This window comes from Dromiciops gliroides, chromosome 2, assembly GCF_019393635.1.
Source record: "Dromiciops gliroides isolate mDroGli1 chromosome 2, mDroGli1.pri, whole genome shotgun sequence".
NCBI classification, from domain to species: Eukaryota; Metazoa; Chordata; class Mammalia; order Microbiotheria; family Microbiotheriidae; genus Dromiciops; species Dromiciops gliroides.
In genome coordinates this window covers 645,071,324-645,097,115 of record NC_057862.1, presented here as the reverse complement: position 1 = coordinate 645,097,115, position 25,792 = coordinate 645,071,324, and the positions used below count along the sequence as shown (strand labels likewise).

At 42.4% G+C, this 25,792-nt stretch overlaps 1 protein-coding gene across 3 annotated transcripts in view; it reads left to right on the top strand.

Annotated features, from left to right (window-relative positions):
- The window catches only part of FBXO31 (F-box protein 31), a 59,426-nt gene extending 42,822 nt beyond the window's left edge, over nt 1-16,604 (top strand). For all 3 annotated transcript variants that reach the window (XM_043981715.1, XM_043981716.1, XM_043981714.1), the window contains exons 7-10: nt 983-1,092; nt 3,627-3,780; nt 6,156-6,583; nt 10,843-16,604. In XM_043981715.1, the coding sequence (XP_043837650.1) occupies nt 983-1,092; nt 3,627-3,780; nt 6,156-6,583; nt 10,843-11,065 (915 nt within the window). In that variant the 3' untranslated portion in view covers nt 11,066-16,604. The remainder of the gene's footprint in view (nt 1-982; nt 1,093-3,626; nt 3,781-6,155; nt 6,584-10,842) is intronic.
- Nucleotides 16,605-25,792: the final 9,188 nt, after the last annotated feature.

Genomic DNA, 25,792 nt, shown 5'->3' with positions numbered 1-25,792 from the left:
CCATGGACATTTAGTACCTGTGGGCCTAGGATAGAGAACACTGGCTGGGGGAAAGTCTAGGGTATAACATGCTACCCCAGCTGCTTTACTGTTAAAAACCACCTCATGTTGCCATTTGCCATATATTTGCTTAGCAAGGTGTATGAAGTTTTGTGGAGGTTCTGGGATTATTCCTTGATTTTACCCAGGGCTTGGAGCCATTGCTTCTGTTTAGAATGTTTAGGGGTCTCCCCCCTTCTCCCTCCTTCTCCCCCCTTCTCCCTTCTTGGCAATGAGGGTTAAGTGACTTGCCCAGGGTCATATAGCTAGTAAGTATCAAGTGTCTGAGGTCTTCCACTCCAACTGTGCCACCTAGCTGCCCCCTCTTAATAAGCTTTTGTTGGAACAAATATACTTTAAAGAATTTTTTTTTTGGTTTGTTTTGATTGGTTGGTATTCTTATGGTTCATATCGATTTGTCCTTTGTGTTCATAGAAAATGAAGTTCTAACTCTTACCTGTGGCCTTGTATTTGATGCCATTCACAGCGTTTATAGTAAAATGTTTGTGTTATGATCACACCTCCATTTTCACTTTCACATTTATGTTAATGTTTCTTTGGTCTTTATGATACTTTTCTTTGAAAGAACTCCATCACAGTGGGCAGTTGATTCATTTTTATTAACCTGCTTGGCTTAGGGAAAGCAAAATACTCCAAAACAGTTGACAAATTGCATTAATTTTGAAATAAAATCTGAATCTGCTGAATGTTAGGATTAATTCTAAATAATGTTGAAAAACACTTTGTAGAATTAGGAACTAAGAGTTTTGTATAAACTGTGTTAGTTTGTCTAGTTTTTAAGAGTTAAATGTTATATTCCAGTACACAGTGGAAATATACTAGTACATAGTCTATTCCTGAACAGTTGGGAGGTGGTCATTTAGAGCTATCTGTGCATGCCAATTTTCTGTGGAGAGTTTCATAAATTTTATGATTTTGGCAGGAATTTCGAACATGGCTGAGAGAAGAATGGGGACGGACCTTGGAAGACATTTTCCATGAACACATGCAGGAGCTTATCTTGATGAAGTTCATTTACACCAGTCAGTATGAGTAAGTGTCAGCATTACATGCACAGAAGTCCTGGTTGCCTCCTGTCTCCTTGGAAGCTGATTAGGTTGAAAGGCAGTTGGACAAAAGGCTGGCTGGATTGTTGTCTGTGCAAAATAGATACCCCAAAACACATGGAACATGCCCGTGTTTATATACGCACACTGCAGTACTTGAGTACTTGGCAATCTAGTCAGTGTGTGTGCATTCCTTCCCAAGTTCATGCACCTCACAGCCTCTCTGTTGCTTGTTGCTCAGTAGGGGGAGTCTTTGAGATTTACTGGAGCTGTCAGTTTACTACCTTGGAGACATGATAACAATGAGCCTCTCTTCTGTAATTATCGAGACTAGTCCTCAGATGACAGACAAACATTCTTTCACCAAGTTTGTACTGGATGCTTTCCTGGTTTGGTAGGACTTCCAGAGCTTGTACATCAGAGTTATTAGACTTCAGTGGAATTTGTCTCTCTCCTTATATCAGAGTTAGAATTTAAGAAAGTTTCTCTCTTTTTCTCTCTCTCTGTATTTTTCTTTCTTTTCCTTTTTCTGTATTTTCTCTTTATATCTTGATATATATACATATGTGTCTATGCATCAATAGATTTAGTTATATGTATTCATTTTAAAATTTTAATTTTTTTCAATTAACAAACATCTATTTTCTTTCCCTCCTAGGGGAAAAAAAAAGAAAAACAAAACTCTTGTAACAAATATAGATAGTTAAGTAAAACTAATTCCCACATTAGCAGTGTCCAAAAAATATTTATCTTAAATCTGTACCTCGAGTCCCATCACCTACCCTTTTGTTATGTGAGACTAAAATTGGATATTAGATCATAAATCTACCCTACTTAACCTTTCCCTTAATTTATCTCCCAGACTAGTAAATGGAAGAAGCTTCTGGTTTTCTAGATAGAGCTTTTATTGTATGGTAGTCACAAGGTGATGTTGATTAGAAGGATAGGAAAGTAGAAATACAATACAAATCGTCTTAAGTCTAGGCTTAGTCTATGTTCCGTATAAAACTCACCAAAAGCCGAAGGCCACCTTTGGGGAGAGAGACTGAGTCAAGCGCGTGCTGTTAACCGAGAGCCGGGCCGAGTCAAACTCCAGTCCGCGTCTGTCTGTGCAGCGCAGCCAGGAGACCAGCGGAGCAGGAAAAAAAGGCCCCACTTCCGTTCTCTCCTTGCCTTTTAAGCTCGCACCCTGGAAGTCGAGTGCTCAGCAGGCAATCTGGCGTGCGTCGCAGGCGGACTGGTGTGCGTAGCTCATGCTGTAGGTCTCCTCCCCAAAAGGGTGGTCCTAAAAAAAAAAACCTGGCGTCTCTCCATTATCTAATCGACTGTTAAAACTTTTTACCACAGTTAGGAGGTAGAAATCACACTTCATAACACACTTCATCACTTCTCTGGATTTTCATTGGTTGTTGCATTAGTCAGACTTCTTAAGTCTTTCACTTTCTGTATATATGTTCTATATACATATACACACATATAACATTATATGTATATATCTATATATACACATACACACATAGGATACAAAAATGTTGTTTAGGTAAAGATACCTTTGGAAAGGCAAACATGGTGTAGTGAGGGAGTATTGGGCTTGGAGTCAGGAAAACCTGGGTTTAGGTTCCTCCTTTTGGCATTTGCTAGCTGTGTGATGCATGCAAATTCCTTCACCTCCTTGAGCCTCAGACAGTTCTCTAAGCCTCATCTATTGAGTTATACATGGATTGTGAGACCACACCAATGAGATCTTTGATCCTTGCTGTATGGACTTATATTTGTGCATAGACATGAAATATTATTCTCTCTACTTGAACTGTGAATTTTTTTGTCTTATTCTTTGGACAAGATATTTTCTAAATCTTGTCCTTGCTGGTGATGCCCTAGGTGTTCGTTCACATGTTCTAAACCCTGTTTGGACTACTGTGTCATATGTTGCTTCCTCTCGGTGACATGTGATTTTTATTCAGGGAAAATAGAAGCAAAAGCAGAATATTTCCCTTTTCTCTCCTAAGGAGTTCTTGGAACTAGATCTGAGATATTTGTAGCACAACAACAAAATGGCTTTACTGGTTTTTAAAGAATTCTGTAGGGGCAGCTAGGTGGCGCAGTGGATAGAGCACCAGCCCTGGAGTCAGGAGGACCTGAGTTCAAATCTAGCCTCAGACACTTGACACTTACTAGCTGTGTGATCCTGTGCAAGTCACTTGACCCCAATTCCCTCACCAAAAAAAAAAAAAGAGAGAGTATTCTGTAAATTGTGTGCTGGGGAGGGTTTTTTGGATGGGGACTTAGGCTGGTGATAGGATTGACAAACTGCATGAGGGGGAGGAGTGGATGGATGCCTCTGTTTTCTGCAGCTGTGGGCCATACCTGCCCAAGATGTTGTCAGTTTGGTTTTTGGGAGTGAATATCTTAGCAGTTCCGTGGCCAAAGAATCCATGACATTCCCCGGGGCTTCAAGAAGGAACAATAGGTGATCTTTCTTCCGTGATGTTGTCTCTGCTCTGTCTCCGTCTTCTGCAGCAACTGTCTGACATACAGAAGGATCTACCTCCCGCCTAGAAGACCTGATGATCTCATCAAGCCAGGCCTCTTCAAGGGAACTTACGGGAGTCATGGCTTGGAGATCGTCATGCTGAGCTTCCATGGGAAATGTGCCAAAGGAACAAAGATAACGGTGAGTCTGTGGCCCTTGTCTCCTGGCCTACGTGGCTCTCGTGCTCCTTTGGCTTCAGAGTAATTTCCAGCATTTACCTTTCCTTAGCGTGATCAGGTGGAGGGATAATGCGAACTGAACAAGGTAGAGGAAAGAACCCACCATCATCTCCTAGTTTTAGAAGTGGAAGAGACCCTAGATGTTGTCTAGTCCTACTCTTAGGTTTTCCAGCCCCAGAGAAGGGGAGGTAACAGGAAGACCTGTCACCACTGCTCGAGGACTTGGACTTGGATCTTGGCTCTGACCCGCCCTCTCTGTGTGATCTGGGGCAGTTGTCCTCAGGCTTGAGTTTCTTCATGTGTGTGCAGAGGAAGAGCCAGATGGGCTCTGATGTTCTGTCAGGTACCAGCCTCCATTCCCAGGTGAGCAGCATCCAGGAAGAGTGTGTCTCTGCATGAGCTTCCTCGAGGAAAGGGTGATGAAGCCTGGGAGTCTGCTCATCTGTTAGAGCTCAGCTTGACCAATACTCCACCTTGTGGCGGAGAAGTGACATCATTTGAATGCTGGGTTGGAGGCTGAATGAGGAGAGTTCTGAGTTCAGGTCCTGCTTCCGGTACTGCATGACTCTAGGCAAGTCTCTTAGCCTCTGCCCTCAGTTTTCTCATCTGTCAGATGAGAGTTCCTCCCACAGAGCACTGGTGAGGCTCTTGGTAATGGTGATGCTGCTGCTGTTGGTGCTTTTTAGCAAAGTATTTTGTTGCTTTGTCTTGGGGAGTTTATCCCTCAGCAGGATTGTGGCCAGTGGGTCATTCATCTGTCTATTCCTCTGCTAGGAGGATTGATCCGGATGATCTCAGCTTTAAAGGGAGGTGCTTCGGGCCTCAGTTTCCTCATTTGCAAAATGAGGAAGTTGTATTCAGTGATCTTTTAGGTCCCTTCTAGCTATAAATTTGTGTTTCATGTTTAGACCTTTTAAAAACTGACCTTGGAAGTGCTAATAAGGTCCTGTCTGACTCTTATGTTCTGGGATTCAGTGAAGTCAAACTGTCCCAGCCTAATATTCCAAGGGGAGCCAGCCTGCTGATGGTTGGCTGTGTTTCTCAGGACAGCCTGCCACTGCTGGGGAGGAATCAGGGACCAATAGACCTGCTGGACCTTGTTACTAAGGAACTTTTGTAGAGAAAGAGTGATTCCTCTCAGCCCCAGGCACTTGTCAGGTAAAAGATGGTTGAATTTTCTCCTTGGTGGTGTTCCACTTTTGCCACCATCAAACAACCCACCACAGGAGAGCGTGTGCAGAACTAGAGATGTTTCCCCAGTGTGAGTGACTTTGGCTCAGTAAGGTATAGCCACAGTCCAACATTTAGCCCCATCGAGTCCCGTATAAATAGTCCTTTCTAGGCAGCTTGAGTTTTTTAATTCCTGTCTGATTGATTTCCTCCTGGCTGATTATTTCTTCTGGCCCCTACCTTTGAGGTCATAGTTATTTCTAGATAGTTTATTCCATTTCAGCCTCTGACCAAGAACGAGTGCTTGTTCTCGGAGGCCTTCAGTTTCATGGAGAGCTGGTAGGATTTTAGGGGCTAAGGTGGGTAGGGATCTGGCCTCAAATCTGCCCCACCTAGGGATTTCAGGTTGAAACTTGTCCTCGCTGCAGCCTGACCCCCACATCTCAGACTTTGTCCGCTGAACTCTGCTTGTAGAAATTCCCTCCTGAAGCCCCACTTTGTTTGGGTACCTTGCTGACTGTCCACAGGCATCCTTGCTTAGGTCTACCTCTTCTTTCTCTACCCAAGCCTAACCCTACCCTAACCCTGCCATTTTTTTTCTGTCCTTGCAAGAAATACTTTTAAATGAGCTCAGCCAAGGTTCACAGTCTCTTCTTACAAGTTTCATATATCTTCAGAACCTTGCAGATATACCGTCCCCCCTAAACATTGCTTTTCGTGGATTAATATAGACTAGTTGCATAATTGCAGATCAATTCTGACTTAGCTAGACTGAACATATCTCCACATTTACACTGATTTTTCCTACAAACCTTTGAACAAAGATGCACTACATGAATACTGAAGTGACAGAGGAGAAGATGGATGGACATTGTGGGGCTCATGTTGGTTCTAAAAGGTTTCCCAACCTGTGCCCCATAATCACCAGACTCCCTGATATGAGAGGGCCGAGGGCCAGGCCTAGGAACACAATGGGCTACCCTAGAAAGGGAACTAGACTTACCAAAAGGCCTTTTAAATGTCTTCCTTTATTGCTAGTTGTTTCTAACAGCTGAATAGGAGAGAGGAATGAGACAATTTGGTCTTGAGTAAAGAAGTCGGACCATCAAATGAGTGAATGCATGTTCTCCAGGTTACTTCTGAAATAACATTCTCTGATTCCTTTAGGGCGATCCCAATATTCCTGCGGGACAGCAAACTGTGGAAATTGACCTCATGCATCGAATCCAGCTGCCGGATGTCGAGAACCTCCGTAACTTCAATGAGCTCTCTCGTATCATCCTGGAGGTACGAGAGCAAGTCCGTCAGGAACAGCAGCAGCAGCAACAGGAGGGGCAGGAGGAAGGGCAGGGCCATGCCCGGTCAAGCACCAGAGAATGTCCACCAGGCCCTGCTTACCAGAAGCCAGAGCCGCCTGTGCCCACTCCCTCTCAGGGCGCAGAAGGAGGAGGTGGGACCGAGAAGGGTCTGGAGGCCTCGGGAGGTGTGCCACGAGCGGCCCCAGAGCAAGCTCCGTCTGAGGCTGGGCAGCCTTTTGTGTTACCTGCAGGAGTGATCTCCAGAAATGAAGACTATCCTCGAACATGTCGGATGTGGTAAGAAATGGGGACCCATCTGGGGACGAGGACTTATCTTCTTAGCTGTGAGTTGGTAGATGGGGTAAAGTTCTCACCTGTCCATTGCATGGCAGTTGGGGAGTTTCAGGTCCCCTCTGTGGGGAAACCCAGTGGGGAGCAGCTAGGGTCAGGTTAGTTCCCTTGTTCTCTAGGCTGGTCTGTGTTTTGGAGGTCTCACAGCAAGACTTGGGGGCATTGGGAGAGCCTCTGGACATGGAAATTCCCTGCTAGACTCTCTCCTTTCAATAGTGAAGAACAAAAGACCTTGGCGTGTGGCCTATGGGATCTGCTAACAGATTCCTAGGTTCCCCATGTTTCTTCTCCTCCTGTTTATCAATTCTTTTTGTGTCCCTCTCTGGTACACGAGAGAGTGTGACCAACAGTGAAGGTTGATTTGCTTCTCTTCTTTTTGTTGGCCCCAGACTTCCATAGATTTAAGATGATTGCTCCTCCCTGTGCCCCAGGAGGGACTAGGAGACCAGTGGGCTCCTCTTTAGCCCAGCCAGGCCTTTCTGCTCACACTCTAGCATGGGCGAGCATCCCTTCGTGTTTCCTAGCTGAGAGCAGCTTACCTTCTTCACCTTGTCTTGACCACAGCCACTGGCTTCAATCGGCATTTCTGCATGCTGGTCATCAGTCCCTATAATGCAGGTCGTTGATGCAATAGATTGGTTCTAGGAGTCTTTTTTTAACCTATGAAGGGTTAGGAATTCATTACTTTCCTTATGTTCACGTAGGCACTCAGTAAATAATTTTTTAGATTACAAAAACAACACAAATTGAAATTAACTATCTTACCAGATACAAAATGAATGAGTATTCTTAATCCACAAGAGTCATTAGAATCGGCTTTCTTGGTGCAGTCAGACCATTAAATAAAGATTAAAATCCGCATCAAATTAGGAGGATAAAGATAACACTGAAAAGTTAGTCACTTCAACCTGAACTATTCACGAGTTGTTGATACTGAAAAAAAATGGGAAATGAAAAAAACCACCAAAGATATTGACCTTGTATATCACCGTTTTTAGCAAAGCTTAAGTTGATGTAAGGCAGTTACCCCCAACAAAGACAGATAATCTCAGAAACCTTTTTAGAGAGCAAACACTTCCTCTCCTTGTGGACAACAGTGGTTTAGAAACTTTTTTTTTTAAACACTGGGGAAAAGGAATGCATCTTTTTAATTTTTTTATTTTTAAATTAAAAAAAATTTTTTTTGGCAGGGTAATGAGGGTTAAGTAACTTGCCCAAGGTCACACAGCTATTAAGTGTCAAGTGTCTGAGGCTGGATTTGAACTCAGGTCCTCCTGAATCTAGGGCTGGAGCTTTATCCACTGAGCCACCTAGCTGCCCCCTAGAAACTTACTGGTAAAACACTATAGGGAAGAATGAGAAAAGATGATGAGTGATATCACCTCATAAAACTGCAAAAAGCAATGGAAGCAGAAACATACACAGAAAACTTGGCATGAGACCCTGCTGAGCCCTATTGTCCTAAGAATTTATAGATGAAACAGGAACATGGCACCCATTGTGATTAAAAATGTTGACAAATCTATTTTAATTATTTAAGGACCTGCAACTTTGGACCCTATTACCTGACCCCCCAGTGTATTAGATGATGACGCTAAAATGACCCTTAAGAAGGTGAAGTCAGGAAGAGCGAGTGGCCCAGACCAAACGTGTGCCCAGGATTCTATGCTGGAGGTGACATAAGCTTGGAGGGATTAATGTTGTTTTATAAGATCATTTTAGGAGGAAGAGAGCAGGAAAAAATGACCATTTTTGTACCCAAAAAAGGTGTTGGGAGTTTGAGAATGCAGCAATAACTGATCCACAGACATCTTTCTGAGAATGCTATACACACATAATGAGGGTATTCTTTAAGAAAATATGGGAAGGGACTTGGCAACATTTTGAAATTGTTCTTCTGTAGCAAATGATATCTGAGTCTCACAATTGACTAAAAAGCAAAGAGAAAGAGAGCCCATTGTTTGTAGTTGGTTGCTCATTTGTCCCTTGGCAAATTGACTAATGTCTCAGGTCTCAGTTTCCTCATCTCTAAATGAGATGTTTGGGTTTTATGACCCTAAGGGTCCCTTCGACATCTAAATCTGTGATCCTATGATAGTGTGAGAGCCACAAGTTCAGCAGCCTGTGCACTAAGATGGGAGGGCAGAGAAGCTGCTCAGATAGTATCACAATCAGAAACTACAGCAGCACCTGTATAGTGGGTCCCTCATGTATAAGAGGATCTGTCTGTATAGAAAATAAAATCAAAAAGATCATCACGAGGTTTCTCAGCTATGTCAACTAGGGAGAGGTGCAGTCATGCAAAGGCTCCCCTGAGAGTATCAGGCCAGGGAGCAGAGTTGCTGGGTTAAGGACTGTACACCACTTTAAAGTGATTCTCTCATTTCCTAGCAGGGTTACCTCATACCTAGTGAGGCTTTGATCTGAAAAAGCCTGTGTCCTGTGACGTAGTAAGAGGGCCTCAAGTTCATGAGGGCACTACGATTAGAGGGTTACTACCTAAAGCCAGATCAGAGGCTTTATCTACCAAAAGGGCAGTGGCAGTCACGGCCTGAAGGCAGGGTGGAGCTCCAGCAGCTAAGGAGTCAAGTTGAGTAGAATAATAAGCTATTGGGTGCTGGATAGGTCCTAATTTTTAAGTCAGGACCCCAGAAGCCACTCCTCTCTGTTCATGCCACTGCAGTGAGTGACAGATGAATTGTTGGCCTGTGCCAGTGGAGGTGGACTCCACCCTGGGAGGGCTCCTGATGAAAGCCTAACTGTGGACTTGACTCTCTTTAGGATTTATGCTTTGAGATAGCCCTATGAAGGCGCCCAAGGTCATATGGTCACAGGATGGAGTGCTGAGGGTCATCTAGGCTAAACCTTTTGTTTTATAGACAGAGAAAATGGAGACCTAGAAAGTGAAATGACTTGTCCAGGGCCACACAGAGCTACCAGTCTGCATCTGCTCTATCATCATTGCTTTGAACAGGCTCCAAGACTAACTCACTTGATGCTTAGTGTTCTCTAGGGATGGTGGGACATCATCCCCCGCTTCACTTCCCAATGCACTAAACATTAGCAGGGGCTTCCCTGGGGGGGAGTTCTTCATCTTTTTTTTTGGATTGCCATCCCCTGTGACAGTGTGGTAAAGCCTGTGGCCTCTTCAGAATCATGCTTTTAGTTATCAGAATATGAAAGAAGCAAGTTCTCTGCCCCCTTGTTAGGGGCCCCTTGGTCTAGAGTGTCCAGTGTAAACTTCTCTGTTTGGCTTGTACAGTCCTTCACAACCCACACCTGACTTAATTTTCCTGCCTCAGTGTACTGTCGTCCACTATTAGCACACTGGTTTTTTCTCTCTGCCTCACCGACATCTCTCACCACCTTGCCTTTACACGGACTATCCCCCAGGCCTGGGATCTACTCACTCTCACCTCTGCCTGTAGAACCACTTACTTCCTTCAAGTTTCAGCTCAGATACATGGAGCAGGAAAGCCTGCTCCTCCCCAGCTGCTGGGGCCTCCCTCCTGGCCTTGTGGTTATTCTCTTCGTGTTTATTGTATGTGGACGGGTGGTGGTTGTTGTTGTTTTTCCTGATAGAATGTTAGCTCTTTGAGAACAGGGGTTGTTTCATTGTATTTTTATTCCTGCACTTAACACAGTTCTTGGTATATCATTGGAGCTTGATAAACTTAATTGATTTATTGTAAACATTCTCTATGTATCTGCTGTTGATTAATGCTTAGGTTCTAATGTATTACTGTTGTATCAGTAGTCATATTTAGGTTTAGCAAAGACAGAGGTGAGGAAGAAAAGCTAAAGCATTGATACACATATAAGTTACCTCAGTACTAGAAAAGAGCATTGTAACCTCATGCCTTTTCTCTTTGCTAAGAGCTGGGTCTTTTTTTGCAGGAGAGCTGCTTGTTATATTGGGTGTAGCACCTGTTGCTAGAGCCCACAAGCCCTCAGGCTTCCCCCACGTGGAATACACAGCTTCCTTTTGGCAGAGTGATTCCTGATATTGCTCAGATTTTTAAAAAACAGGTTTCCCTAAAGGCAGTTTGAGTTTGACTAAAATGTGAATATTTTCCTTCCGCTCCCAAAGCGCGTATACGAATAACTGGAGTATGTTGTTTGTGTGTCTTTAAACGGCTTCTCATTTGTCTCTTTTCTTCGCCCCTTTCTTTCCCTCACTGTCTCCTCCTTTTCTCTCCCCGTAGTTTCTACGGCACAGGCCTGATAGCGGGACATGGCTTCACCAGTCCGGAGCGGACTCCAGGCATCTTCATCTTGTTTGACGAGGATCGCTTTGGGTTCATCTGGCTGGAACTGAAATCCTTCAGCCTCTACAGCAGGATCAAGGCCACTTTCCAGAATGCTGAGCCCCCTTCCCCAGAGGCTTTTGATGAAATGCTCAAGAATATTCAGTCGTTGACAACTTGATGGTCTACTTCTCCTCAAAGAGGGAGACTCGCTGGAAGGGAATATCTCATCTCCTTTGGCTTCTGGAGGATGAGATCAGACTCGCAGACATTGCTATCTAGGACTCGAAGCAGCATGCACTTTTGAAATAAGGCCTTTTTACCAAAATGCACACTTTATTGTCAAAGGAGTATAAATTCAAGCACCCTTCCTTGAAGTACTTTATATGTAGTGTGTAATATAGACCTGTATCTTTGCCAATAACCTTTGGAGAAGAACACTGAGCATGTCGCCACTTAAACAGAACACAACTCAATCAGAACAAGACCAAGAGGAGCAGTCCAGGGGTTTGCCAAGCAGGTAGATTGAGGCAGGTGGCCTGTCTTTGGCTTCTGACAGCTTTCCAGGGAAAACAAATCCTGTTTCAGGGAGGTTTGTGCTGTTGTGTCAGAAATCTCTTTGACTCACACAGTGATGAATCTGCCGCTAGTTAGCAGAAGGTTGGTCAGAAAGTGATGGCTGATGGCTGCTCTGCCTGGGATCAAACAAAAAAAGATCATGACTGGAGAGCTGAGCGGATGGGGCAGGCTGTCCTTGGAAGATGAGAATATGAATTATTTAGCTTGGGTGTGGCCATTTCTAGTAAAAAGAACCTTTGGGGAGGCAGTCGAATCCAGTGGCTAGAATGCCAGCTTTGGAGTTTGGAAGCCTGGGCTGTCTTCCAGGTTCTTCTGCTGACTCATTTAGACTTTGGACAAAACACTTAACCTCCAACCCGAGCTTCTCCATTTGTAAAATGAAGCTGATACTTGGCACTTGAATGTCAGAGTGCTCTGAGATTCTTAGCGGAGCAGCCACATACAAATACAAAGTAGAGTGAAAAGAAGAAAATAGAGCCCATTCCCCCTCCTCCTGTTACCCACAGAGCTTGCTTTGTACTCTGTGTCATCCATATGCTAGTTCAGATGACTGTCTTCACAGTCACACCCATGTCTGTGTTTGTAAAAAGCTCACATTGCATTAATTTTGAGATATGCCGTGCTTTCTACACCTGTGTTGTGATACTGGGAATGAGGCATTAGGCCAGATAATTCTTGGAGGGCAAGGTGTAAGGGAAGTGCCCAGGGATTGGCATCTTAGACAGCCGTGTCACAGTCACTTAAAATTGGAACCTATTTAGATTGGTGCTGGTTTCCACTCACGGTGTTTAGTAGTTGAAACGGATGTTCCTCAAAGGCCTTTGGTTTGTATGTGAATTAAGTCCCAGGGTTTGAGAAATTTTGTCCCAAGACATGCTGGATACTTTGTGAGTGATAGCTAGTGAGTACCATCTATCCCCTGAGCTTTCTTTGCCATCATCTGACACTTTGTTGTGGATGGGTTATGTCATGATAGAGTAAATACTGTCCATTTTCAGGTTCCAGCTTTAATATTGCCATTATTTTTACTGTCTTATTAAGAACCGTGACTAAAACCCAGGTTTTACCTTTTGCTTTCTAGCCAACTAGGATTTTTTTCTGTACTGATAAGACTCTTATGGAGCGTGCTCAATTTTTATTTTTTTTTGTCCTTGTGGCACATGTGGTTGATACGAATTCTCTCTGATCTCTTTGGCCAATTTATTCCATTTGGCAGTTGGATCTAGTGGAAGAAGGGGTGGTTTGATGGTGTCCTTGCTGAGAGGCTAGACCTTTGCCTTAGATTTTCTTAGGGAACTCTTGTGTATTTCTGTTTCTTTGGTGATAGCTCCTAATTGGCATCTTTCAGTTTGATGTAAGATTATCCCAGATTTAGTATTCTGGGCACTGGCCTTAATCAGCTTATCCTTTATTTTTCTTAGGTTCTCATACAACCCTGAGAGTAATATATTGAAAAGCTCTTGAAGAGCCCTTCTTTGCTCCTGCAGAGAGCACCGGTCACTTGAAGGGAGTGTGTGTCTTGAGATGCACAAGAGAGGTCTGATTAGGACTAAGTGCCCCTGCTTGTCTTTGCCACTCTAACCACAGAATCTAAAAGGACTTTTCTGTACTGGATTCTTCTCTGTGAAGCAGGGAGGTGAAGCCCGGAGCAGAAATTAAATGTTTTATACTAGATAACTTTTTGTTCTTATCTTGACAAGACTGACTAAAAGAAGCCTTAGCATCTGTCTCATCCTGACACTTAGGGCAGTGATTTTGGAGAAAGTAAAAGCTAAGGGTAGTTGAGTGCACCTTTTTGGGTTTCAGCCTTGTTTCAATAAATTCAATTAAAAAGGTATTTTTTAATAAGACACTTGTACCTGACCTAGTAGACTGCTGACTCTCCCAGAGTTATTACCGCTTAGCATGTCAGTACACCCATGGGCCTTTTCTATGGATCGAAGGTGAGGACTTGGACTTATTCAGGGCGATGGCATCAACACAAATCCTCTGCCTCTTTGGTCAGTGTCAGTCAGGGAGTCCCATGACCATTTATTTGGACTGGGAGTCTCTGCTTTGGCTGAGGAGCAGCTTGTGCTGGACCATAGGGAATGCTGTGGCCACTGGGGGCAGATGTTTACTGCAGGAGGGCTCACGTGGGCCAGCACCTTCCAAGCTGGCATTTTCCCACAGGGGATGGTCTGTACTGACTACGAGGGTGCTTTGGTTTCCCAGAAACCATCCTTTTGATTCTAGGCTATATCCATGTAAATGGGAAATTGCCCAAAATTACATGTGGAAATTATTATATCTGTAAATTTCCTAGTGAGGAGGAGGGAGAACTTCATATTAGAAAGGCTGTTATGGCACGGTGGTTTAATCACACTCATTTTGAAATTTGTGGTTAGCTTTACTTTTTACTGAGGTGAGAATTTGGTCCAGAGTGCCAACAAAAGTCAAAACATTGGTGATCAAACACTTGATGGAAATTTCAGTTTTCCTGTGGAAAAACCAGGACAGCACTTTCTACAGCATGCAGTTCTATTTATGGTCAGGTTGTGATCCTCTATGGGAGCACATGATGTAGCTTCAGTATTTGGTTTTTGGGGAAGTTAATGGTTCCATCTGGAGAGTCTCTTGACTTCTTCAACCTCCTTTTTTTGTTTTTTGTTTTTTGGGGGTTTTTTTGGTGAGGCAGTTGAGGTTAAGTAACTTGCCCAGGGTCTGAGCCGTATTTGAACTCAGGTCCTCCTGAATCCAGGGCCGGTGCTCTATCCACTGCGCCACCTAGCTGCCCCTTTCAACCTCCTTTTGCGTCAGTGATTACTTTTATTTGCAAACTCTGCCCCTTTTGCAGCATGGTGGTAGATTGAATTGGGATAGGTTTATTGTAAATCTCTTGATACTTGAATACAGTCCATTTTTGGTTATTCCCTTGGAGTCTAAGAGTTGATGCGATCGAACCTGACCAGTCATTAACTGATATTTTTGCCTATGGGATATGAATGGAAATGTTGAATTTAGCAGTAGTTTAAATGATGGTGGTTTGCTAGGATCTCACAACTTGACCAGTTGGGTCCATCCTTGGAATGCAAACATGGTTAGCATTTGTATCAAGAGTAATTGAAGGAACAATGGTTTAGCAGTCTTTCCATCTTTTCATTGACCTTTGTGCCCATCTTTAGTGCCTGCTTTCTACTCTTGATAGGAGCTCAGCTGATTTTATCCACCTTCTCTTCCTTGTTCCTTCCCCTTACTCAGCCTTTGAAACACTGCCTTAAATTGTGATAAATCTAGTTGGCAAGTTAGGACGGGAGGGTTGAGCAGTGTTCTAGAATGGTTTCCACCCAGTCCAGAAATAGCCCTGCTTCATCTTAGGCAGTTCTTGGAGAGCTTGGGAAAAGGGCCTCTTTGATCGTGATAGGGTTATGTGTTCAGATGTTTTCTTTTCCACTGAGTCTTCTGGGACGGGGCTGGGCAGTGGGGAGTGGTTGGGGGTCCACCAAGCAAGGTCTCTTGTGGTACCAGTTATGCAAAGTCATGGTTCTTTGAGGGTCAGTTTCCATCTTCAGGATCAAATGGGATAATATGTGTAGAGTGCTTTGTAAACCTTTAAGTGGTATAAAAATTTTAGCTATTTTTTCATGCATGGCTGAGGTGTCTCCATGATTCACCCACCCTTCTGTGCTTCGTTGTTCAACCACTTTTCTACTTCTTAGTTAGGAAGAAACAGAGAAGAGGCAAAACTTAGCTCTGCTTCTCTTTGGGGGACGCATCTGTTGTTACATGGGAGGGGAGTGTCTTGGGAAGTAGCCAAAATTAGTCTCTTGGATTGTCTTGAGTTCATTTGTCCTCTTGTCATGCATAGTTGAACTGGCTGTTTGGTATGGTAGTGGTAGTATTAAGATGCAAACTGCTGGAGAAATTGTTTACCCGCTATATTTAAGACAAGTGATAGTGTCAATCAGAATCATTACTAATGGTGTGTCCACTAAGAGTGTCCCAGCTTTAAAACATTTTTAGGAGAATACTGTCATCTCCCTCTCCTGGGTAAGGAGATAAGGTGCTATCTCCTTCCCCTCTCTTTCCCCTTGTTCTCTGGTTCATTTTCAGGAGTTCATAGCCTTTTGGTGTCATGGACTCTGAGCCTGTGTACTTCTGCTTAGAATAATATTTTCTTACCTACACCCATAATTAGAGGAAATGCTAAATTTCAGCTAACAGGTTACTGAAGATAAAGATGGAATTTTCTTTCCCCTTCCGAGTTCCTGGACTCCTTGAGCCAGGTTAAGAACCTTCCCTGGGTTAATTGACAGCCACCTTATTTGTCTTTGCGAGGCAATTACCTCATAATTGTGTGTTCAGAGAGAGGCTAGAAGAAGGTAATAGACAACATAGGTTTGAACGCTCTTGTGAGTGATGGTGGGTTTTGTTCTAAATTATCACGTAGTAGGTGTAATTTAAGTCTTAAATTTTTATAGGATAATTATAAATGTACAACATTTTCAGCCATCAAGGGAGAAAAAAGGCTGAGATATTTTTAAGAGAGGCCTTTGGACACACAGGAATTGGCACTTTTAAGTACTAGCTGGTATGTCTGACTCTCTGAAGTGAACACTAATTTTTAAGGAGGGCCACCAGAGCCAAGCTTTATGAATTTGGCTTCTTTGTTGATATAGTTAAGGTGAAGTGTTAAAAATTGGCCCGACTGACAGGTATCTTACATTAAAGACTTGGTAGGGTGGGGAAAGCGGAGTGTGCTTGGCAGTGAAGGAGGGCGGAAATAGCTCTTTGGTCTTTCCTTACAGTTCTCGATCTGTAAAAAAATCCTGAAATTGAAGGCATCGTCCAGCATCATTCAAACCCTGTAACTAGTCAATCTAGCCAGGGCAGGGCTTGTTTTACAAGGAGGTTCCCTCTGGCCAGAGCAGCACTCATTTGGCCATGGATTTCTCCGTGTCCTCTATGATGAGGGATTGTGTTTGTGCGTGCGTGCGTGCGTGCGTGCGTGCGTGTGTGTGTGTGTGTGTGTGTGTGTGTGTGTTGGGGGGAACTTTCTGGATTCATTGAGCTTCTGTACTTTTTACATTAGACTGTTGTTACATGGGGAGATGTTTGATTTTTTTTCCCTTTTCAGTTTTCAATAAATGAATTTTAAACACCTTGTTGTGGACTTTGTGATTTGGGAGCTCTATGGCATCACAAGGAAAATGTGTACTTAATGCTGCAGCCTGAGAATCAAGTGAAGAGATAGCATTTGAACTGGGAGCCATACTCAGGTACTTCTTTAAAAAAAATGATTGATACTTTTGTTATTGTGTTACCTAAATTCCCTTCTGTACACTTCTTCCTCCCTCAGAGAGTTGTCCTTTATGATAAAAACATTTTTAAAAAAAGAAAGAGGAAAAATTCATATCTTGAATAATTTGACAATACATGCAATGTTCTAAAACTGTGTACCTCCCCAACTGCTGACCCTCAGTTTTCCCTTTTTAAAATTAGTAAACTTTTGTTTATCTGTTGCAGTCATAGAGATAACTTAAAAATAGCCCATGATCTCAGCATCATTTTGTTTTGACTCTGATATTTTATATTGGCATAACAGAAGACTACTGATTTTGCATGAGATAACATTGAAATTAGTTTGCAAACTACCTTACAGCTGAGTGTCAGGTGGTGGCTTGGCAGCTTGCTTTATGATAGGCTGATGATCAGCCTTCAAATAAAGCATATTCAAGGTGAAAAATTCAGCCACAGATGAAAAAAAGTTAACTTTGATTTCAGCTTTTACTGACCTCAATACTCTTGGTGAGAGGCTGAGCAGTGTTAATAGAAAATACCACTAAACGTGAACCGTGGGAGGCAGGATTTTATTTGGTGCAGCCTTTGTGTCATAATCTAAAATGAAATGGTCCCCTTTTAAACTCCCACCCAACTTTAATAATGCTATAACCCTTAAATTTTAAATCTTTTCCTTTTGGCTACCTTGACTCTTGGCATCCAAATGACTTGAAGATGGACAAAGAGAAAGGACAAAAGTCCCTGAATAATTTGAGACCAGACTTGATAACCTTGTGTTCATAAGTATACATAACAAACATCAGGTCATGAACATGTTCAGATTTCACAAATGGGGAAACTGAGTCGGCTCTCCTGGCCATAGTTGCAGCTATTAGTGAGTGGAGCCAAGAATGAGCCAGATGATGTCACTTCTCTGCGGAGTCTCAAATTGCTTCTATAAATACTTAGCTTAATCATATTTAAGAGAATCTCAATCTTGCTGACTCTCTTTATGGGAAGAGGGCATGTTCTGTTCCTTTCTCTTTGCAGGTGATTGGCCGTCAGACTTTGGCTCTGTGTCCTTTGCAAATATCCTGCACCAGAATTTGTTTTTCTTCTTTCTGGCCTGTAAAAGTGTAGTCTCTTTGTACTTTGACCTCTAGTGGGTGTAGGTGGGCATTACATACAACCTGCTAAAACAGAAAAAGAAGGGACCCGTTCAAGTTCCCAGGCTCACAAATATGTCCCTTTCTAAGGAGAGGGAAAATTTCATTCTTTTTTTTTTTTTTTTTAACTTTTTGTGGGGGCAATGAGGGTTAAGTGACTTGCCCAAGGTCACACAGCTAGTAAGTGTCATGTGTCTGAGGCTGGATTTGAACTCAGGTCCTCCTCAGTCCAAGGCCAGTGCTTTATCCACTGTGCCACCTAGCTGCCTCGAAAATTTGATTCTTAATCTAGTAGTTTACTATCTTCTCTGTTTACATATGATACTCCAGTTTTGAACTGGGAGACTGGATTGATAAATAGTGCCTTTGTTTGATTTCATTTCCCACAATCTAGGGCTTATTTAAACTCAAACCTCCTGCCATCTGATCTTAAATACAATGCTTTCTGTGTATGAAAAATAATTCATTTCTGTAGAACTTTGAGGTGTAAAAAGTGTTTTTCACTCCCATGAACTGATGCAAAGTGAAGTGAGCAGAACTTTTAGAGCATTTTGATCTGATAACGTAAAGAAAATTTTGAAAAACTGAAGAATTTTGATTAGTGCAGCAACCAACCAGAGTTGCAGAGGACCACTGCTGAAATGTGCTACCCGCCTTCTGGTGGAGAGGTGATGGACTGGGGATAAAGATGCAATTTTGGACAAACGAATTGATGAATGAAAAAGGCCTTTATTATTATTTTAATTTTTTTAAAATTTTTTTTAGTGAGGCAATTGGGGTTAAGTGACTTGCCCAGGGTCACACAGCTAGTAAGTGTCAAGTGTCTGAGGCCGGATTTGAACTCAGGTCCTCCTGACTCCAGGGCCGGTGCTCTATCCACTGTGCCACCTAGCTGCCCCCGGCATTTATTATTTAAGCGACTACTATGTGCCAGGTACTGTGCTTAGTACTGGGAATTCAGATAGAAGAGGAGAGCTTGAGCTCATGCTTGAGAGACAACACAAAAGTTCAGCTAACTGGGAAGGTGGCAATGCCTAGAGGCCCTTGGGCAGATGGCAGGGCAGATGGAAAGGCTGGTGGGCCTCTTTATCTCATTGACTCCCATCTCATCCAAGCCCTGTGAACAACCAAGCAACCCAGAAACTGGGGGACAGGTGGAGTCTTCCCTCAGTCTCCATGGCATCCTTGTGGGTTCTGGCATATGACTAGAGGCTCAGGGCTAGATAGAGGAGGATGGGGAAGTTGCCCCCTAGTGGTGGGTCCTGGAGGGAAAGGAGAATTAGCAGTAGAATTACCAAAATTTTAAAAAAGGTGAAAAAAGAGGGTCATTGAAACATTTTTTCCAAAATTCACAGAACAGAAGGAAGGTCAGTGGGAAACAGACAAGCAGTGCCACTCGGAAAATAACATGTTGAATTTATTATGTACTTAAAAAGAAAAGCAAGCTGCACACAATAGAGAATTGTGGTTTCATCTACAGTCTTTCTGTTTTACTTCATATGTGGAAATGAACGTTTTATTTGGTATTAAGTTTGGAGTAAAAATTATAAAACTTAAAAAAAGCATAGGGAGAAGTGAAAAAGCCTGATTAAAAAGCCCCACACAAAACATGACAATTTAAAAACTCATGTCATTTTATATGACTAAGAAATGTACTTTTGCCAATTAAACAACGTCTTGTGGGGTACAGAGTTGCTTTCCTATGAGGCTAAGTAGTATAAATATGTGGAAACCTGAGCCTGTGGGAAGTTATGATTTGCATGGTCACACAGCTGAGATCCAAACCCAGGTCTCTCCTCACAATGCTAGATCTTAGAGCATTTTGTGCAGAAGAAGGTAAACAAGTAAGTTGCATGAAGAGGGGTGGGGTGGAGTGGGGGAAATGGTGTGTGGTATGTGGGGGTGGGAGGGAGATCAGTTCTAACTTATTCTAAACTCCAAAGCACCAAGTACATGCTGACATAATGACCCTCAAGGGAAAGCCTAAGTTTCTCACCAATTAAATCACAATTTAGAGAAAATAAAATCACTTAGAAGATGAGGTATTATAGGATGATTCTGTGGCCCTTTGGTACTGGTATTTTTCCATAGCTTAGGCTTTTCAAGAAAATGCTTCCCTATAAATTATCCATCCATCCCATGCATGCATGCATGCATCCATCCATCTTTTTGTCATCTAAGGCATTTCCAAGAACCTACCTCCATGGCCAATGTAGCCCATGAGTATGATATCATATGGTACCTGCAAGCCCTTCCCACTCTGAGCTGGCTCACTCATCCCAACCAAGTCCGGGGGTTTTTCCCAGAAGGGAGCCAACCATTCCCACGGCCATGCGACTATGAATCGCTATCTCTTTCCCTATATCTGGCTTATATCTTCCATTGCCCCAAATCAGAACCTCCTGGTGATAATGACCTTATGAGATAAAACTCAAGAAATTTATGGACCTAACAAGGTCTTTATCTAATCTTTGCATAGTCCTCAAACTATTTTGATTGGTGTTTTTGTCAGTTGTAGCCTAAAGTCTCATGCAAATGATCTGATGGATCACAATCCCCTGTAGTTATCTCAGTCGATCATTTCTCCATCCAAATGGATCCTCTTGGTATGTCCAGCTAAGAGGAAGTTTTTGGTTCTCAGAACAGTCTCTGGCTGTCCTCGGCATTTTATGTAAGGCCATTCACAACTTGATTTTGTTGGTTTTCTTTACAGAAAGCATCTTTTTCTGTCCCTTTCAGCAACCAAAGTCTTCATATATGTAATATGTGTAACCTTACAAATATACTGGTTATTAAAATATTGAATATTTTTTAAATTAAAAAAGACCTAGAGAAAGTCCTTTAATGTGCTAGGTAGCTTATTTACGGAGGAGATAAGCAGAGGGACAAGATTTCTACAGGATGAGTTGCAATGAAAATTCTCATTACAGAAAATCAATATGTCAGAATTTTTATGGAAAACTTGCTTTTTGATGGTCTCCAATATCTCTATCTATCTATCTATCTATCTATCTATCTATCTATCTATCTATCTATCTATCTATCTATCTATCTATCTATCTATCTATCTATCTATCTATCTATCTATCTTTGTATTTGGACAATTGAGTTTGTCATCATGGGATTTCTGCAATATAGATGGGAGCCAGTGATCTCAATACTTATTTTCGAGAAGCAAAAATTTGGACACAGAAAGGTTAAGTGGAGTCAAATCAAAAATTGGCAGTGCTAAGCATTGCACTTGGCTCAGTTTTATCCTTTATGCCATGCATGGTGATTCAACATTAGGGTTATTCTTAGGCTTATAGCCAAGACAGGATGCTGCAAGGGCAAAGAACACTGATTCTGGGGTAAGGAAAAAAACATGTTTGAATATGGAGTCTGACAAGACCTGTATGACTGTGGACAAGTCACTTTACCCCTCTCTAATGAGGAGATTAGGTTAAATGAAGATGGAAGTCCTTTCCAGTCTGAAAAACATGATCCTATCTTAATCTGCTCCAAATATTACCTCCCTAGTTCCTTTGTAAAAAAGCTTAGCAGGATCAGTGTTTCCTGGCAGTGCCTACCTTGTGGGGCTCTGGTGGTACAGCTAATTGTCTAAGGAGGCACAGGCTGGACCCCATCTGGATGAGGCACCCCTTCCTGCGGGTCATCATGACACTGAACTTGGAAGCAGCTGAGCCCAACATGCAAGCCATACACATTCTGATGCTCTTGCCCTCCTATGGTTTCTCTGGGGAGCATTACCGGATCTTCTCCTTTATTGCATCTTCTCAAAACACTGTTTTCAGAAACAACACAGCTGCTGAGGACTAATTGAACTGCTCACAGCAGGAAGGAGAAGCACTTAACTCACTCCACCTGGCCCTATGTGAAAGCTGCTGACGTCACCCTGCACTCTTGGCTGAAGTCAGGATAATTCCTCTTTGATTTCTTTGAGGAGAGCTGGTGGGACATGTGGTGTCCAGTAGATGGAAGCAATGAGCTAAAAAAAAATGTCCTTTTAGTTTCTTTGACAAGCAAGAGAACAGTTAGAGAGGGATTTATCAGTTTCCCTCATTTCCCTCCAACTAGAAAAAGAGAAAAGCTCTTGTAACCAATGTACATAGAGAACAAATTCCTTCATTGTGCCCCAAATGTGTGTTTCCTTCTGCAATCTTGAATTCATCACCTTTCTGTAAGCATAGTTCATCATCTGTCCTTTTGACTTGGGGTTGACCATTTCACAATATATTGTTTTTTTGGTTTTTTTTAGTGAGGCAATTTGGGTTAAGTGACTTGCCCAGGTTCACACAGCTAGTAAATGTTAAGTGTCTGAGGCCAAATTTGAACTCAGGTCACAATATATTGTTAATGAACAATAGATTGCTCTGGTTCTACTCACTTTGCCCTGAATCAGTTCAGACTTATCTTCCCAAGTTTTTCTGAAACTAGCCCTTTCAAAATCTCTGAGAGCTCAATTATATTACATTACATTCACATGGTGGGACTTGTTTAGCTATTCCTCATTAGTTTCTGGTTCGTTGCTACCACAGAAAGAGTATCTTTGTTCATGTGAGTCTTCTTTATTTAGGATCATAGATTTTGACTCTAAAAAGCCTTAGAGATAATTTATTCTAATCCCCTTGTTTTACAGAGAAGAGAAATGAATTTCCTAATGTCATGCAGATAGTAAATAGTAGCCCAGTAAAATTCACTCTACTTCAAATGCCATGTTGGGCTACCAGAGCATATAGCCACTTGCTGTTGTTTGGTTTTCTTGAAATACCTTGATCAGTCCTAAGTACATAGTAGAACTAACTGTCTCGGTCAATAGAGTAATATTTTTTTTTTTTGGGGGGAGAGTAGCAGAGGAGAGAAGACCCAGGTAAATGGGGGTCATTCCCAATGAGGTGCTTCTCCCAAAAGACTGGCCCAAGTTTCTTAGGTTCTGGGACAAAAGGAAAAAATTTGTCCAAGCTCCAAGCGCCAAAATGTCATTTCAGAAATAAGGAGCCAGTTTTGTTTTTGTCTGTTTTCTTTCAAAACCTGGCTAATGTGGAAATGTTTTGCATGACTGCTCATGTATAGTTTATATTGAATTGCTTGAGTTCTTGGGGTGGGGTGGAGAGGGAGGGAGGAAGAGAACTTGGAACACAAAGTTTAAAAAAAATTGATGTCAAATTTTGTATTTTACATGTAATTTGGGAAAGAAAAATTCTAAATATAAAATAAAAAAAGACAAAAAAAAGAAGAAGAAATAAAGGAGCCAACCAGACCCCTGGTGGGTCCTGGTTGCTATGATTCTGGAGTCTGAGGACCCAAGTTTGCTCTCTTGGCTCCTAGCAATTACTTAGTATATTGTATGACCCTGAACATGTCACTTCTCTCTGAACCTCATTTTCCTGATCCTTGAAGATGAAGGGCTCTGACTAGATGCCCTCTTTGGTTCCTCTTTCAGTTTTAATCCCATGGTCTCACAATCATTCACATTTCTGTGTCATGCTGAGGTTTACTCTGATAGCACACTCTAGTGGAAAAAATGATAGATTGGGAGTGAGGGGAGCTAGGTTCAGATCCTACCTCTCTCGTCATCTCTGTGGCTTCTTTCAAGTTCCACCTTCTATAGGAGGTCTTCCTGGTCTCTTCTCCTCACTCCCTACCTCTCCCAGTGCCTTCTCTCTACCTTCCACTTATCCTGTATGTACCTTGTATGTACAATTAAAATTTTTTTTGGATGTTTTCTTCATTAGAATGTAACCTCCTTGAGGTCAGGGAATCTTGTTTTTGGCTTTCTTTATATACTTAGTGCTTATTTAGCACTCAGGAAGTGCTTAATAGATACTTGATGACTGACACATCTAGGGCAAATTATTTCTTGGAACCAAGCTTTATCATCTGTACAATTAAGGGTTGGACTAGATACATGACCTCTGAGGTGCCTTTCCAGCAGGAACTGAGTCATCCTACAGTTCTGAGTGCTTTCCTCATGGTAGTGGTACAAATGCTATCTCCATTTTGCATATGGGGAATCTGAGGCAAAGTGATCACACAGTTACAAAATATTAGAGGTGGAATTCAAACCCAGGTCTTCTGACTCCTAAGTTCCATACTCATTTCACTCTAATACCAGACAGCCTCTTTGTAATAAAAGGACCCCCCAAGTAGTTATGGAATATGTACAAATTTGGAATTTACTGAAGGCTGAAAACCCTGTCTCTTTTTCCACCAATGCCTGGGTTGGTCATCATCAACATCTAGCCAATAAATGTTAATGATTTTAATTGGTTCTTTTTTTTTTTTTTTTTTTGGAGGGGCAAATTGTGGTTAAGTGACTTGCCCAGGGTCACACAGCTAGTGTCAAGTGTTTGAGGTCTGATTTGAACTCAGGTCCTCCTGACCCCAGGGCCGATGCTTTATCTGCTGTGCCACCTAGCTGCCCAGAATAACATTTTTAAATGAATAAATTAAAAGATAGAGGATTGCAAAGAAAACCAATTATGTTAAAATACAGTTATGAAAATATTTTTTAAAAGCAAATTTGTGGCCCCCTACCCCCGGAGGTGAAGGACCCTTCACCAACCCAACCTGCTAATTTTCAAGATGAGGACACTGAAGCCCAGAGAAAGGAAGTGATTTGTACAAGGTCAGACAGGTCATTTACGTAACAGTCTAGAAACTGAGGACTCTTTCCATTAGAAATACCCAGTTTTTCCTTTTCTTATTTCCTATTTTATTTTCCCTTGCTCCCTTTTCTTTCTTCCTTTTTTGATCTCTTCTTTCCTTACTGAGCTGGTCATACTTAGCCATAATGGAGCCTTATATTTCTGACCTCTGAGATAATTTTGTGGGGGGTCCTATTCACCCTCCCCTCTGTTGACCATCTTTTACCTGGCTCCAATACTCTGAAACAGCATCACCCTAATCCTCTTAGCCTCATTAGTGAATGTGTCCCCTTCCCGCAGGAATCCTGGCCCAGTTCCTAATCGTAGGTGAGAGTCATAGAGACATTTTACATGACAAAGTGGAAGGAGAGCTAGTCTTGAGTTGAGAGACTTGGGTTTATAACCTGCCAGTGCTGCTGACCCCTTATATAACTTTAAGTCATTGAACTCCCCTGGGCCTCAGTGTCCTCATTTGAAAAATGAAGAGCTAGAGGCAGCCCTCTGTGGTCCCGTCTGGTTCTGGATCTATGATCCAATAAAAGGATTCATGTAGTTAGAGAGGAGTAAATTCAAACCTAGAGAAGGTATTTTGTTGTTGTTCATGTCTGACTCTTTGTGACCCCATTTGGGGTTTTCTTGGCAGAAATACTGGAGTGGTTTGCCATTTCCTTCTCCAGCTCATTTTACAGATGGGGAAACCGAGGCAAACAGGGTGAAGCGACTTGCCCAGGGTCACACAGCCAGTAAGTGTCTGAGGCCGATTTGAATTCAGATCTTCCTGGCTCTAAGCCTCACACTTTATCCACTGTACCATCTAGCTGCTCCCTACATCACTACCCTAAAAGAATCATCCCTTTGGAGGCAACAGAATCTGGTGAAGGTAGTATGATCCTTCCCCTCATTCCTCAGGTAGTATTTCTAATGACCTAGCTTAAATGGGAAAGAGTTGAGCTGGCTTAAGTGTTTCTTTGAACCCTAAAATGCCAAAGTCCCTTGGTGAAGATGGTTAAACAGGCATTTGACTTGAGATTTCCTGGGAAGATGTGTACCGGCTGAGGTGGAGAAGGTGAAGGGGTTGATGGGTTGGCCAAACAACAGAGGAATAGGCAGCAGTGTGTGGAAAGGGGAGGGACAGCATACGGTGCATAGTGTGCTGAACTTGTCACAGGATCTGAATTCAAATCTAGATTGCTCATATACTACCTGGATGGCCTTAAGTATTCAATCAATCAATCAACATGTACCAGGCACTGGGTA